The sequence below is a fragment of the Solea senegalensis genome, linkage group LG11 (genome assembly GCF_019176455.1).
Source record: "Solea senegalensis isolate Sse05_10M linkage group LG11, IFAPA_SoseM_1, whole genome shotgun sequence".
NCBI lineage: Eukaryota > Metazoa > Chordata > Actinopteri > Pleuronectiformes > Soleidae > Solea > Solea senegalensis.
Window position 1 is genome coordinate 17,396,132 of NC_058031.1, and position 11,657 is coordinate 17,407,788.

The following is an 11,657-nucleotide window of genomic DNA, read 5'->3' on the forward strand; positions in this document are numbered from 1 at the left end:
TCAACAGTCGATCTTAACTTGACTGAGGGCGCCCTCTGCTGTTAGAGACGAAGATTACACCTCACGTTCCCCCATTTTCTAATTGTTATAGGGTTTCTTTTTAATTTATGGCTAAAAGTCCACAATATACAAGCATATGATTATGACATGGGACGGAATATGCTTTACAAGCGAAGGATTAACACATTTTTGCACTGCAATTTTGTGTTGTATATAAATATTAATGGCAATAATAATAATAACAAAAACAGTAATATCATAAAACACAACCATTCCCTTTGTCACTCTTCTTGTTTGCTTGTATGTGGCAGTTGCGTCACAATGTTTTCTGCCGTAAGGAATTGTGGGGTGTCGTTGCTCTATTTATATGTTCTTTTTATTATATTTATATATTTTATATTGTGTTTTCCTTTGCATTCAGGCCAGGCCAGCACTGAGAAACTCACTTATTCGGCGAATTTAACGATGCTATAAATGATATTATTTTCCTTCTATAAAAGATCCAACTCTTATATTTATATTTACATTTAGGCTGATTTAATCTCTACTTTGTCTCCAAGTACATTTGTCAGTAACGTAAACTAAGGGAAAACACACACACAGTAAAAGCTGAAATGTTCATCTTTTGTCTCATATTCATCTTTCAATGTCAAACCCAAATGTTTTTAGTCCATGGCAAAAATAATGGAATTGGCCTCACTGTTTCAACACTTTTGGAGGGCACTGTATAAACAAATGTATAACCCGAATACCTAAACCAGCAATCACATAGGAGAAACGCCATGCATTTAGGCATGCAGACATTGCCAAGAAAAGCTGCGATTGGGATTTTCATGTACACCTACCATTACAATATCTGAGTAACTGCTAACTTTAACATCCTTGTAACCCGTTTGGTCATTCTCCTCTGACCTAGAGAGGACTGACACTCACTGGATATTTTTATCTGTTTTCGATTGTTCTCTGTAAACCACAGAGATGGTGGAGCAGGAAAATCTCCATAGATTAGCAATTACTGAAATACTCCGACCAACTATGACATGTTCACTAAAGTCACTTAAGTCACCTTTCTCCCCATTCTGATGCTCAGTGTAAACTGCAGCAGGTTGTCTTGACAATGTCTGCATGCTTTGCTGCCAAATGTATAGATGTTTAGTGGCAGCCAAACGTTAGTCTGTCATTTAGTGGACAGAACAAATGTATTTTCACCCAAACAAAAATTGGATAATAATTTCGTGGAGATTGAATCTGACTTTTAATTAGATTTTTTTTTCAAACATTGTACAGTACAACTGCTTTACGGTACACTATCAGATGTATACAGTACTTTGTGCCGATCGCTTAAATCCGATTAATAGGTATCTGACACAGCTGCGAGGAGGTGTGTTTTCAAACGTGTAGATATGGTGATCTGAGTGTTTTATTTTGAAAAACGGACGTCGATGTCCTTAAAAATCAGCTTGATTGTTGGCTTTTTTTTAAAATCGTAAATCCCGTAGGTATTCAGGCGTATTGTCACTTTGCATTAAGTTGTTCTGTTGTTCATAAGAGGGCAGGTGCATCGCTGAGCGGCAAACGGAACACGAAGCGGATATGACGTCAGGGCTCTGCCTCCAAAACATCCGGAACGCTGCCGTAGCCTTGTGTAATAAGAGAAAGGAACGTTAGATAATTGCAGCATGCTTTCAGTTGGTCGACTGTTACTCGTCTAGTTTACTTTGATGATACTCGATAAAAGTATTTTGAATAAGAAAAGGGAGAGCCGAAACCATGGCAAAGAGAAGAGAGTGCGCACAGAAAGAGGTCGACTCAAAGAAATCGCGACAGTTACTGAATGCGAAGAGCAACGCTGCTAAAACAGCGAGAGCTAAGAAAAGAGTCACAGGTGAGAAAAGTCAGCTCTGACACAGTGGTCTATTATGTCCCATAATGTTATGATAATTGTAACATCCTCTACTAGTTAAGAGGGAATGGTGAGTGTGCATTAAATATGAACATGTAAATTACACCAGTCAGCTCAGATCTGTCACTGTCTCTCAAATAAGGACTTTGAAGAGCTGTGCACTTTCCCAACACAACAGAAATGTTTCTGGCACGATTACTATATTCTTTTGTTGTGGTTCCACAAGTGTAAAATGTAAAGTGTAAAGATGATATATAATCACAGTCCACTTCTAGGTAGCAGCGATTCAGTTTGCAGATGCTGTTTAGATAATAGAATTCTCAGTGGTTGTAAATACAGAAATGGAAAATTGTATTTTTTTTGTTCACTCATCTGGTTGTTTTGTATTGTTTGTTGTTGCCACCGCACTATTCACTCAGCCACCCAGTGCAAGTGCAGGTGCACTGGGTGGTTGTAAGTCATGTTTACTGGAGTGAATCGGCTGGTCCACATACACACCTGTGCTCCAGTTTATCGAAACATGTTTGCATGTGAAATGATTGGTGTGTGTTCTGGGCTTATGCATCACTTTCAATAACTGTATAAACATTTATATACTTTATATTATATTTACATTGCTTATTGACTTTGTTTCTGTGTTTTATTGGTTTCACATTCCATTTTTATTTGTATCTGACTCTGCTCATGTCACAGCAGCATTAGTGGCCTTTGGTTTGCTATAAACAAGCAAGACTGTGTATAAACAGTGCCTGTGTGTTTTACTTTTCTTTCTTTGCAGAGATTCTTGTATTGTACTATATCCATAAAAGACAAGTTTGTGTGTGAAGTAGCAACCTAACCTTTCCGTCTGTCCATCCAGACACTGGCATCATAGAAAAAGAGGAGAAGCTTAAGAGAAAGATCAAACCCAAGTCACGTTTGTCCTCAAAACTACTGGTGAAGTGCAACTCTTCTCCTAAATCCACTGCTGTCAACACCAGTAAATACTTCAAATCACCAGTGAAGGACAAGAAGGTTGATAGCGATGATGACTTTAACATGGTGACCTCACTGACACCTGTGGTAACAGTTAATGCCAGGAAACCAGAGAAAGAAGAGGAGGTGGATGACAGTGAAGATGATGAGGATGATTGGGAGGAAGTGGAAGGTACTTTTTTTAGTGTGTTATTACTACATTACCCCTGGTTTGTAATTGTATATGCAATGTTGAGGAATTTAGAATACGCTGGTATGTTTTAGAACTAGATGAACCACTGGGTCCAGTTGACTCGTCAGAACCCGCCCTGCTTGCTCAGCCAGTAGAAATAGAGATTGAGACTCCAGAAGTCAGGAAAAAGTAAGTGATATTGAATTGTGAGAATGTTAACATTAAACTAAAAGCTTATTTGTATTTATTTCTACTAAACATTTGCAAAATACTCATTGATCATGACCTTCTGATTGGTCAGGCAGAAGAAGCAGGCGGAGTTTGAGACATATCTGAGGCGGATGATGAACAAATACCAAAAAGACGTGCTGATAGACACACATAAGGTAAACAAAATCAAACGTGTCCTTTATGCTGTGTCTGATCCACCACAGTAAGACCATGGACATTATTAACTTCTCAATTTTGTCTTGTCAGGTTCACCTCATGTGCTTGATTGCCAGTGGGATGTTTTGTAATCGTCTGTGCAGTGAACCAGATCTGCTGGCCATCACTCTGTCATTGCTGCCCACCCACTTTGGCATGGTTGCTAAGGAACGCATTGACCAGAACTACCTCTCTGGATTGCTCAAATGGTTTGTTCTTTCATGTCAGAATGTGTAAAATGTTCATCTATTGTGAAAAGTCTTGACCAGTGTTCCACTGTGTTTTCAGGTTGAGATCAGAATCATCAAACTAAACTCAATTACCACTTTATCTTTTCAGGTTTAGAGCAACATTCACCCTCAATCCCAGTCTTCCTTGCGAGGAGCGTCCAGACACCCGGGTTCTTCTTGAGAGGCGGCTGGCCAGCCTCTCAGCAAGGAACCACCAGGAGATGACTCATGTTCGTTGATTTAATTAAATGAAATACAGACTCAAAGTCAACATACAAATGTAGAAGAGATAATAATTTTTTCCTGGATGTTTTGTATTTTCTGCAGCTGTTCCTGTTGGTCCTGAGGTCTCTGCAGCTCTTCTGCAGATTGGTTCTTTCTCTGCAGCCAGTATCTTTCAAATTCCCATCAGCCAAGGTACAAATGTCCAAGCCCTCGTACATCAAAAAATTATTTGCATTTCCATTGACAGACATTTAGAAGGCTACCAAAACAACTGATCTGTACTGTCCCAGTTTTTGGCACTGTTCTGTTGGGGTACCAAGCACACTACAGTGGGGAGATAAAAATAATGCAATCCGTTGCCTGGATGACAGAATCATCACTTACTGTACATGTGACATCTGGGAAAAAATTTAGTTTTTTTTTCCATGCCGCGTTCTCTCAAACAGCGCTTGTCTTCTTGTGATAAACAGCCACAAGATATAACAACATGGAATGCTGGATGTCCTCCACTATTGCTCTTTTTGTACAATGGCACCTTCATTTTCCTTGGGGAAGTTATTGTCTAATCTGTCACACTGGTATGATGTCTTGCTATATACAATACGTGGCTGACACAGTTTAGTGATTTGCTAAATCATTTATTTAATCGGGCCCATCCACTGTGAAACCATGAGTGCGAGCTAAGCTTTTTCTTTTTTCTTTTTTTTTAAAAAGGCTTTTCTTCTCTTTTTCCATGATGCTGTACTCAGTTTACAGCTTTACAGAGTCTTGTCATAGTAATACAATAATAATACACAATAGATTAGTATGGCTACAACTGACAATTATTTTAATTATTAAATAATCAGATAATCAAATGACTTATTACTTGTTTAGTCAAAGAAATGCCACAAATAATAGAAAAATGCCATTTGCAGCTTTGCAGTGTCCAACTTGATATCTTCAAATAACTTCTTAACATGGATGTTTCCATTCTGATGATAAATTTACAGAAATAATAAACTGTAAGATCCTCCACAGTCTTTTTATATATCACCTGGAAACCCTGTTCACCTCCAGGTTTCAAGTACCTCTGGTTGTCTTTTGTCATCATTATCATATCCATTGAATTTTTCAAATAGTTTTAATACTCAAACGGCAAAACTCATGAACTACATGACAAACTCTGTTATTTTATGAAATTGTCAGTGCTTTTTCTTTTTAATGTAATGCTTTTGTTTTTACAAATACATTGTAATTATCTTTGTCGTTTCTTTAGGGTAAAGCAAACAGAACCTCGAATGGTGCCGCAGGGAAAAGCCACATAATCCCAGAAACCTCCAAGATCACCTCTCCTAGTCCAAAGGTCTCTCCTGGCACCAAGAGACCAGCCACAGGGGCGGGACCCAAGGAAGACAGAGGAGGAAAAAAAGCCAAAATAAAAAAAATGGAGGAGGAGGAGAAGGCTGTAACATCAGGAGGACAGAGACCAAAGAACTCAAAGCGCCGAAGTGTTGCGTCAAAGGTTAGCTACAAGGAGGAGAGCAACAGTGAGAGAGAAGAGGAGCTTAGTGATGAGGAAGAATTTCAGGCAACGAGTGGTGAGGAGAGTGAGGATTCAGAGAGTGAGGCTAAACCTGCAAAGAAGGGAAAAGGGAGCAGAAAAGCTAAAGTGACAAACAACAAGAAGACTGCTGCTCCAGAAAGAAAGAGAGATGGAGGGAAAAAACAGGTAAAAGATGAAGAGTGGGAGGAAGGGGATGATGATTTTATAGAAGTAGAAGGACCAAAAAATAACACAACGAAGCGCAGGAGTGGGAAGAAGACAGAGCCAGGAGCAGACGAGTGGTTGGAGGTGTACCTGGAAAAAACCTCCTCTTGGGTATGCGTGGATGTTGAGCACGGTGTTGGGATGCCTCACCTATGTTCCAAGAATGCAACCGTTCCAGTGACGTATGTGGTGTCGGTGGATGACGACGGGTTTGTGAAGGATTTGGGAAGGAAGTATGACCCCACCTGGATGACATTGTCAAGGAAGAGGCGGGTGGATGAAGAGTGGTGGGAAGCAACGCTTGCACCATTCCAGGGACCAGAGGATGAGAGAGACATGAAGGAGGAGAAGGAGGTGAGACAGACCATTTATGAACATGAACCCTCAGGTTATAGATGTGTACAGATTAATTATACTCTTAATTGTTAACGCTTGTGGCAGATTATGTCTGTTTCTGATCAGCTGTTTCACTCACTCAAGAGGTTTAAAGATAAAAATTGAGCACCATGACTGAGTTGATGAAGTGGAGAAGTACACGCTCGTTTTCATAAAGTCTTTTTATCTGTGTTTAGTATACCCCACAGACATCACTGCAATTCTAATGAACAGTTTTATCACATCAAGTTTAAGGCCTCTATTACTCTTTGCTTAAACTGATCCTCTCTTTTATTTGTGTTTACTCCACTTAGCTCCAGAATAAACTTCAGAACAAACCCCTGCCCATCTCTGTAAGTGAGTACAAGAACCACCCAATGTACGCATTAAAGAGACACCTGCTGAAGTATGAAGCCATCTACCCACCAACATCCACCGTACTGGGATACTGCAGAGGAGAGCCAGTATACTCCAGGTCTGTCATCTCATGACAACTGCATTTGTGTGAACTTAAAACTACATCCATCTTCTACCAATTTCTCCTCCACAAGAGGGTCACGGGGGGTGCTGTGCCAATCTCAGCTGACATTGGGCAAAAGGCGGGGTTCCCCCCCGGACAGATTGCCAGTCCATCACAGGGCCACATATAGAGACAGCCATCCACTCTCACACCTCACTGTCAATTTAGAGTGTCCAATTTACTTGGTACCCCCATATTGCATGTTTTTGGACTGTGAGAGGAAACCAGAGAACCCAGAGAAAACCCATGCACATACGGGGAGACCATACAATCTCCATGCAGAAATGCCCTTGTTCCGACCAGATCATATTAACCACATTTGATTAATCGTGTATTCAACTAAAATATCACCTCTTGCACTGCAATCAAGAACATCATGGAAGTTTCTCTGTTAAAATCAGTTTGGGTTTTTTTTTTATTTTTTATAAGAAAATATCTCTGAATGCACCCTGAATTAACTGTTGTTGTGTACATCACTGTCCACCTGGTGGTGCTATGTGATTATTTAATATGCTGAACATGAGGTTTTCATAAGAGTCAGCTTGTGGCTGTGATGTTCTTCTGACTATTATGTTATTTAGGCACTGTTCATACTAAACAGAGCTCATCCAAAATACAAAATCATAAGACATTGTGCCTGAACCTGCCACTGAAAAACACACATTTTATTAATGTTGCTTATATCTTTCTCTCCAGGGATTGTGTGCACACACTCCACTCCAGAGACACATGGCTAAAAGAAGCTCGTACTGTCAGACTGGGAGAGGAGCCATACAAAGTGAGATAGAATATTTTTCGCCAATTTTGTTTTTTCTTGTTTGTTTCCAGTTTCAGTAACTTAAGCAACAACTTCAGAAACTTCCAAGTTACAACTTCTTTGCCTCATGATGTGACATATTATCATTCTTGAGAGGGAAGCTGCTCATTTTTCTCCAGTGTAGTGTCATATATTGAATGGGTTATTCAGAAAAGCAAGTAACAATATTGCACATTATTGGTCAACCACCATATTTCCACAAAAGAGTATTGCCATGCAAAGTCACCATTCAATTGTCAGCATCATGTTGTAACATATTTATTTAAACTAAAAGCATCTTTTTTCATTGTTATTATTATTATTATTATTATTATTGTTGTTCGACAGTGATGAATAAAGGTTGAAACCTTATACCTCATACACAAAGCAAAATTGGCATGTATAGAGCACAAAACAATCTTTTCACCAAGTAAATTTCCCTGGAGTATCCCTTTGTGCTGACATGATATTGTACTTTAAGTTAATTCCCTGGCTGACCGGTCCGTCTCAGTTGAGATGGAAAAAGTGATTTTTGATAGAATGTTCTCATTGTTGTGTTTTTTTCTTTGTCAGATGGTGAGGGGCTTCTCTAATCGATCACGGAAGGCCAGGGTCATGTCGGAGCTGAAGGAAGAAAATGACCTGGCACTGTTTGGAGATTGGCAGACTGAAGAGTACCAACCACCTATAGCTGTGGATGGGAAGGTAGCTGTCTAGATTCAGCAGACATTATTAAGTTCTGCACTCTGCAATTTCTAAGGAATATACCAAGTGCTTAGAAATGAAAAGCAGTGTAAGAGAGAATTAGTCGCATGTTTCTAAAGGCAATATTTTTATATCATTGGTTATGTTTATTACCAACAGACCAAATCTAAATGGAAATCTTTATGAAAGACAGAATACCATAAATATGAAATTTCAAAAAGAAAATGTTTTGTATTTGTCCTTGAAATTAAGTGTCATTGATTTTCTTCCCTGAAACTGACTTCTCGGCATAAATCCATGACGGTGGTCTGTCATCTTTGCCATCAGGTTCCCCGTAACGACTACGGTAACGTTTACCTGTTTAAGCCCTGTATGTTGCCAGTGGGCTGTGTTCACCTCAGATTGTCCAACCTGCACCGTGTGGCCAGGAAGCTGGACATTGATGCTGCTCCTGCAGTCACAGGATTTGACTTCCATGGGGGATACTCGCATGCTGTGTAAGCCAGAACTTTTAATTAATTTCTTTTGCTGTAAGTTGAACACTGAAAAGAGGGGACAGGATTAGTACGGGAGCATGTCAAATGAGGTAGGATGTTTAATGACCGTAGACAAATTAGGGCCAACAAACAAACTCCCCAGCTGTGTTTTTATTTATTATCACAGTCTTTATTGGTTTTAATAGTTGAATAATCTCCACCACTGTCAGGACACACAATCTCATATACTGTGCACTGAAGCAATACGCATTTGCATTAATATGTGCTCATATTAAAATGAATATCAACCTACAACAGATGCATTATAAAGACTTTGACTACCGTTACTTTTTTTATAATTAGTAGGAGGCTTTGCTGTCACTCTCCTCCATGGTGTGATCAGATTTAAAATGAAAAAGGAGAAAGTTAGTTTCATACAAAGCTCCCTTGTGTCTGTTTGTATTTCAGGACTGATGGATACATCGTGTGTGAGGAGCATGAGGAGATTCTCAGAGCTGCCTGGCAGGAAGACCAAGAGCATCAGAAGCAGAAAGAGAAAGAGGTATGTGCTCGCTTTATTTTGAACTCTTTTGATGTCCGTAATTAGAAACGAAACACAATTAATCAAACCCTTTATCAAACCCTCACTTTCTGAGCTCTATGTAGGATTCTAAAGTTGTGTTTATTTCACACTTGTTTTGCCTTATTTACCAGTTCCACATACTTTTCTGGTGGGCTGATTCTCTTTTAGCTCATTTTATCACTGATCATCAAAATTATCAGTTAAACATTTTTGCTACCAACTATTTAAAATGTATGATTTGAAATAAATCAGCCTACATCAGACTTAAAAATAATAATAAAAAATGATTGTGGAACGAAATATTGATTTAATGCATTGTCAGAGAAGTTCCCAAAGATGTCTTGTACTGTTCGTTTGTTTCTTTTTTTTAAACCAGCTACATAAGGTTTAAGTTTGACTGCTTTTCTCCATCCTGTAAAGTCTCTATCTGTTTCTTTCACTTATAACAGTTTGGGTCAATATCTTTTTGTACAATGACGTTCAAACCAACTGGTCTTTTCCTTTGTTTACTTTTTCTCACCATTGTGATATAATATCACTACTTCCCAAAGTACAGTAACCAGCATATGGTCTAATAAATCAGTTTGTTCTAACACAGAGGATCTGTAGGTGAATAACTTAAAACTATAGATACTGTTTGCTTCAACTTTCAAGGCTTTATTTAATTCCATTTCTCATTGAAAGCCTTAAGTTAACGTTTTAGCACCAGCATGTACATCAGTTTTTCTCTTCCTCCACTATACAGAAAAGAGAAAAAAGAGTGATCTCCAACTGGACTCTGCTGGTGAAAGGACTCCTGATCAGAGAAAGGCTCAAGAAGCGCTACGGCAAGAAGAACCCTGGACTGGGGAGCCTTCCACATGAAGACAATGCTGGTGGCTTTTCTTCTGATGAGGAGGTGGTTGAAGAGGAGAGTCATGCTGCTAAGACTGCATCTGAGACTTTGGCCATGTCCTGGCCCCAAAACAGACAAGCAGAGGAGGACGGAGGGAACTCCAGTGGACTGAAGACAAAACGAGAAAGGAGAGGACAAGAGAAACACATGTTTCCTTTTGAGAAAGTAGAATGACTGATCAAAACCTTTAGATAAAAACTTTGATGAATCGAGGTTTATCACACTGTGCTGCTCCTTGTATTAACTTGTTTACATGCTTTTTAAAGCAGGATACAATGTGTCTCAGGTGCAACAGTATTGAAAAGGTGTAGCAATATGTCCAGCCCTGGAAAAGTTGGCTGCAGGGCTAAGGGGAGGAGCAGACAGAAAGGGAGTGAAACTGAATAATTTTCTTCCTGTGGTAATACTCAAATTATCGTTGTACATATTCCTATTAGCTACCTGCTCTAGATTTTGTATGAAAGTTATATAGAGCTACACTACATGCCAGTACATCAGTGCTGAATACATGAAAGAACACTATGTACTCTGGTGCAGATCAAGTTGGTGTGCTCCAAATTCTCTCACCGCTCTAGTGTGACTTGATCCTGGTGGTCTTCACTTTCAAGTCTTGATTTTTCACAAACATAACTTCAGCCTCTTTTTTTCTGTCACAGCAGTAGCAGTAGAAGCAGTAATTAACAGTTGTATTTGTCCAATACAAATGAAAAGCAAATTACTAAAATCAATGTTTAAGTCTTTTTAAATTAACTGTATCTGTGTTTTTATTTGTAAGATATTTTGTATGGTTACAAAAAATTACAACAGACACAGTAATAGTCAAGACCAGCCAAAGTCATGACTTAAGGATTAGGCCGTGAAATCCTCAGAAATTACAACATACATTTCTATTTTCAGATAATCTGTGTTAAATTATTTTTGCTGCAGCTTCAGTGAATTCTATTTTGTGTGCATCAAAACCAACATCTGCTACTTCAAGCAATATATTTTCCTTCACAGCGATTCGAGACCAATTACAGTACAGTAACCCCAGAGGCTCACCCTCTGCTTCTTTGCGGATCTGCTGAGAAGCACAGCAGAAGGTAATGCATTGTTTATGAAGCTATCGATCCTAACCTTCAGACTGAAAGCACTTTTGAGTGCCCCATTTAGATGCATAGCCACATAACTGGCTCCTACACCCTGACCTCTGCCACCCAGTGGATAGGCAAGGAAAGTAACAACTGAACAATTTAGTCCCTACTGGATAGGAAAGGAAAGTAACAACTGAACAATTTAGACCTGCTGTTGGGTTACTGCAGGCAAGTTTAAGAATGTTTCCCTGAATCTTAATCCTTTGCCGTCCTTAAACTACATGAATTAAATAACTTATTTATTTATAGTTGGGTAAATATGTTGAATAAGGATGGATTATCAAACCTGTGACACCAGACCCCAGGAGTCCCAGGATTCCCTAAAGCCCCAGGCTGGGTACATATCAGTTGAGCCAGAATCATGTTCATCAGAAATGTATGCACCACTGAAACAATACCAACTGCCATTCCCTCCATCAAGTGACAATAAGGTCAAAAATATCTACAATTTAAAAAATTAAAACTATCTTTCTTAAATTGCTGTATGGACAAT

General features: G+C 39.1%; 1 protein-coding gene across 1 annotated transcript; it reads left to right on the plus strand.

Annotated features, from left to right (window-relative positions):
* The first annotated feature begins 1,598 nt into the window (after window positions 1-1,598).
* On the plus strand, window positions 1,599-11,641 carry xpc (xeroderma pigmentosum, complementation group C). The gene is made up of 14 exons (XM_044039413.1): window positions 1,599-1,885; window positions 2,763-3,050; window positions 3,143-3,239; window positions 3,352-3,436; window positions 3,528-3,685; window positions 3,816-3,936; window positions 4,034-4,123; window positions 5,190-6,035; window positions 6,371-6,531; window positions 7,273-7,354; window positions 7,946-8,077; window positions 8,405-8,574; window positions 9,022-9,115; window positions 9,882-11,641. The coding sequence occupies exons 1-14, from the start codon at window positions 1,771-1,773 to the stop codon at window positions 10,203-10,205; spliced, it is 2,763 nt and encodes a 920-aa protein (XP_043895348.1). The 5' UTR covers window positions 1,599-1,770; the 3' UTR covers window positions 10,206-11,641.
* The last annotated feature ends 16 nt before the right edge of the window (window positions 11,642-11,657 follow it).

Excerpts from the sequence above, each read along its gene's own strand:
- xpc (XM_044039413.1), top strand. The coding sequence starts at position 1,771 with ATGGCAAAGAGAAGAGAGTGCGCACAGAAAGAGGTCGACTCAAAGAAA. Across the intron at positions 4,124-5,189 it reads TCAAATTCCCATCAGCCAAG|GGTAAAGCAAACAGAACCTC; the intron begins GTACAAATGTCC and ends TCGTTTCTTTAG. Across the intron at positions 7,355-7,945 it reads TGGGAGAGGAGCCATACAAA|ATGGTGAGGGGCTTCTCTAA; the intron begins GTGAGATAGAAT and ends TTTCTTTGTCAG.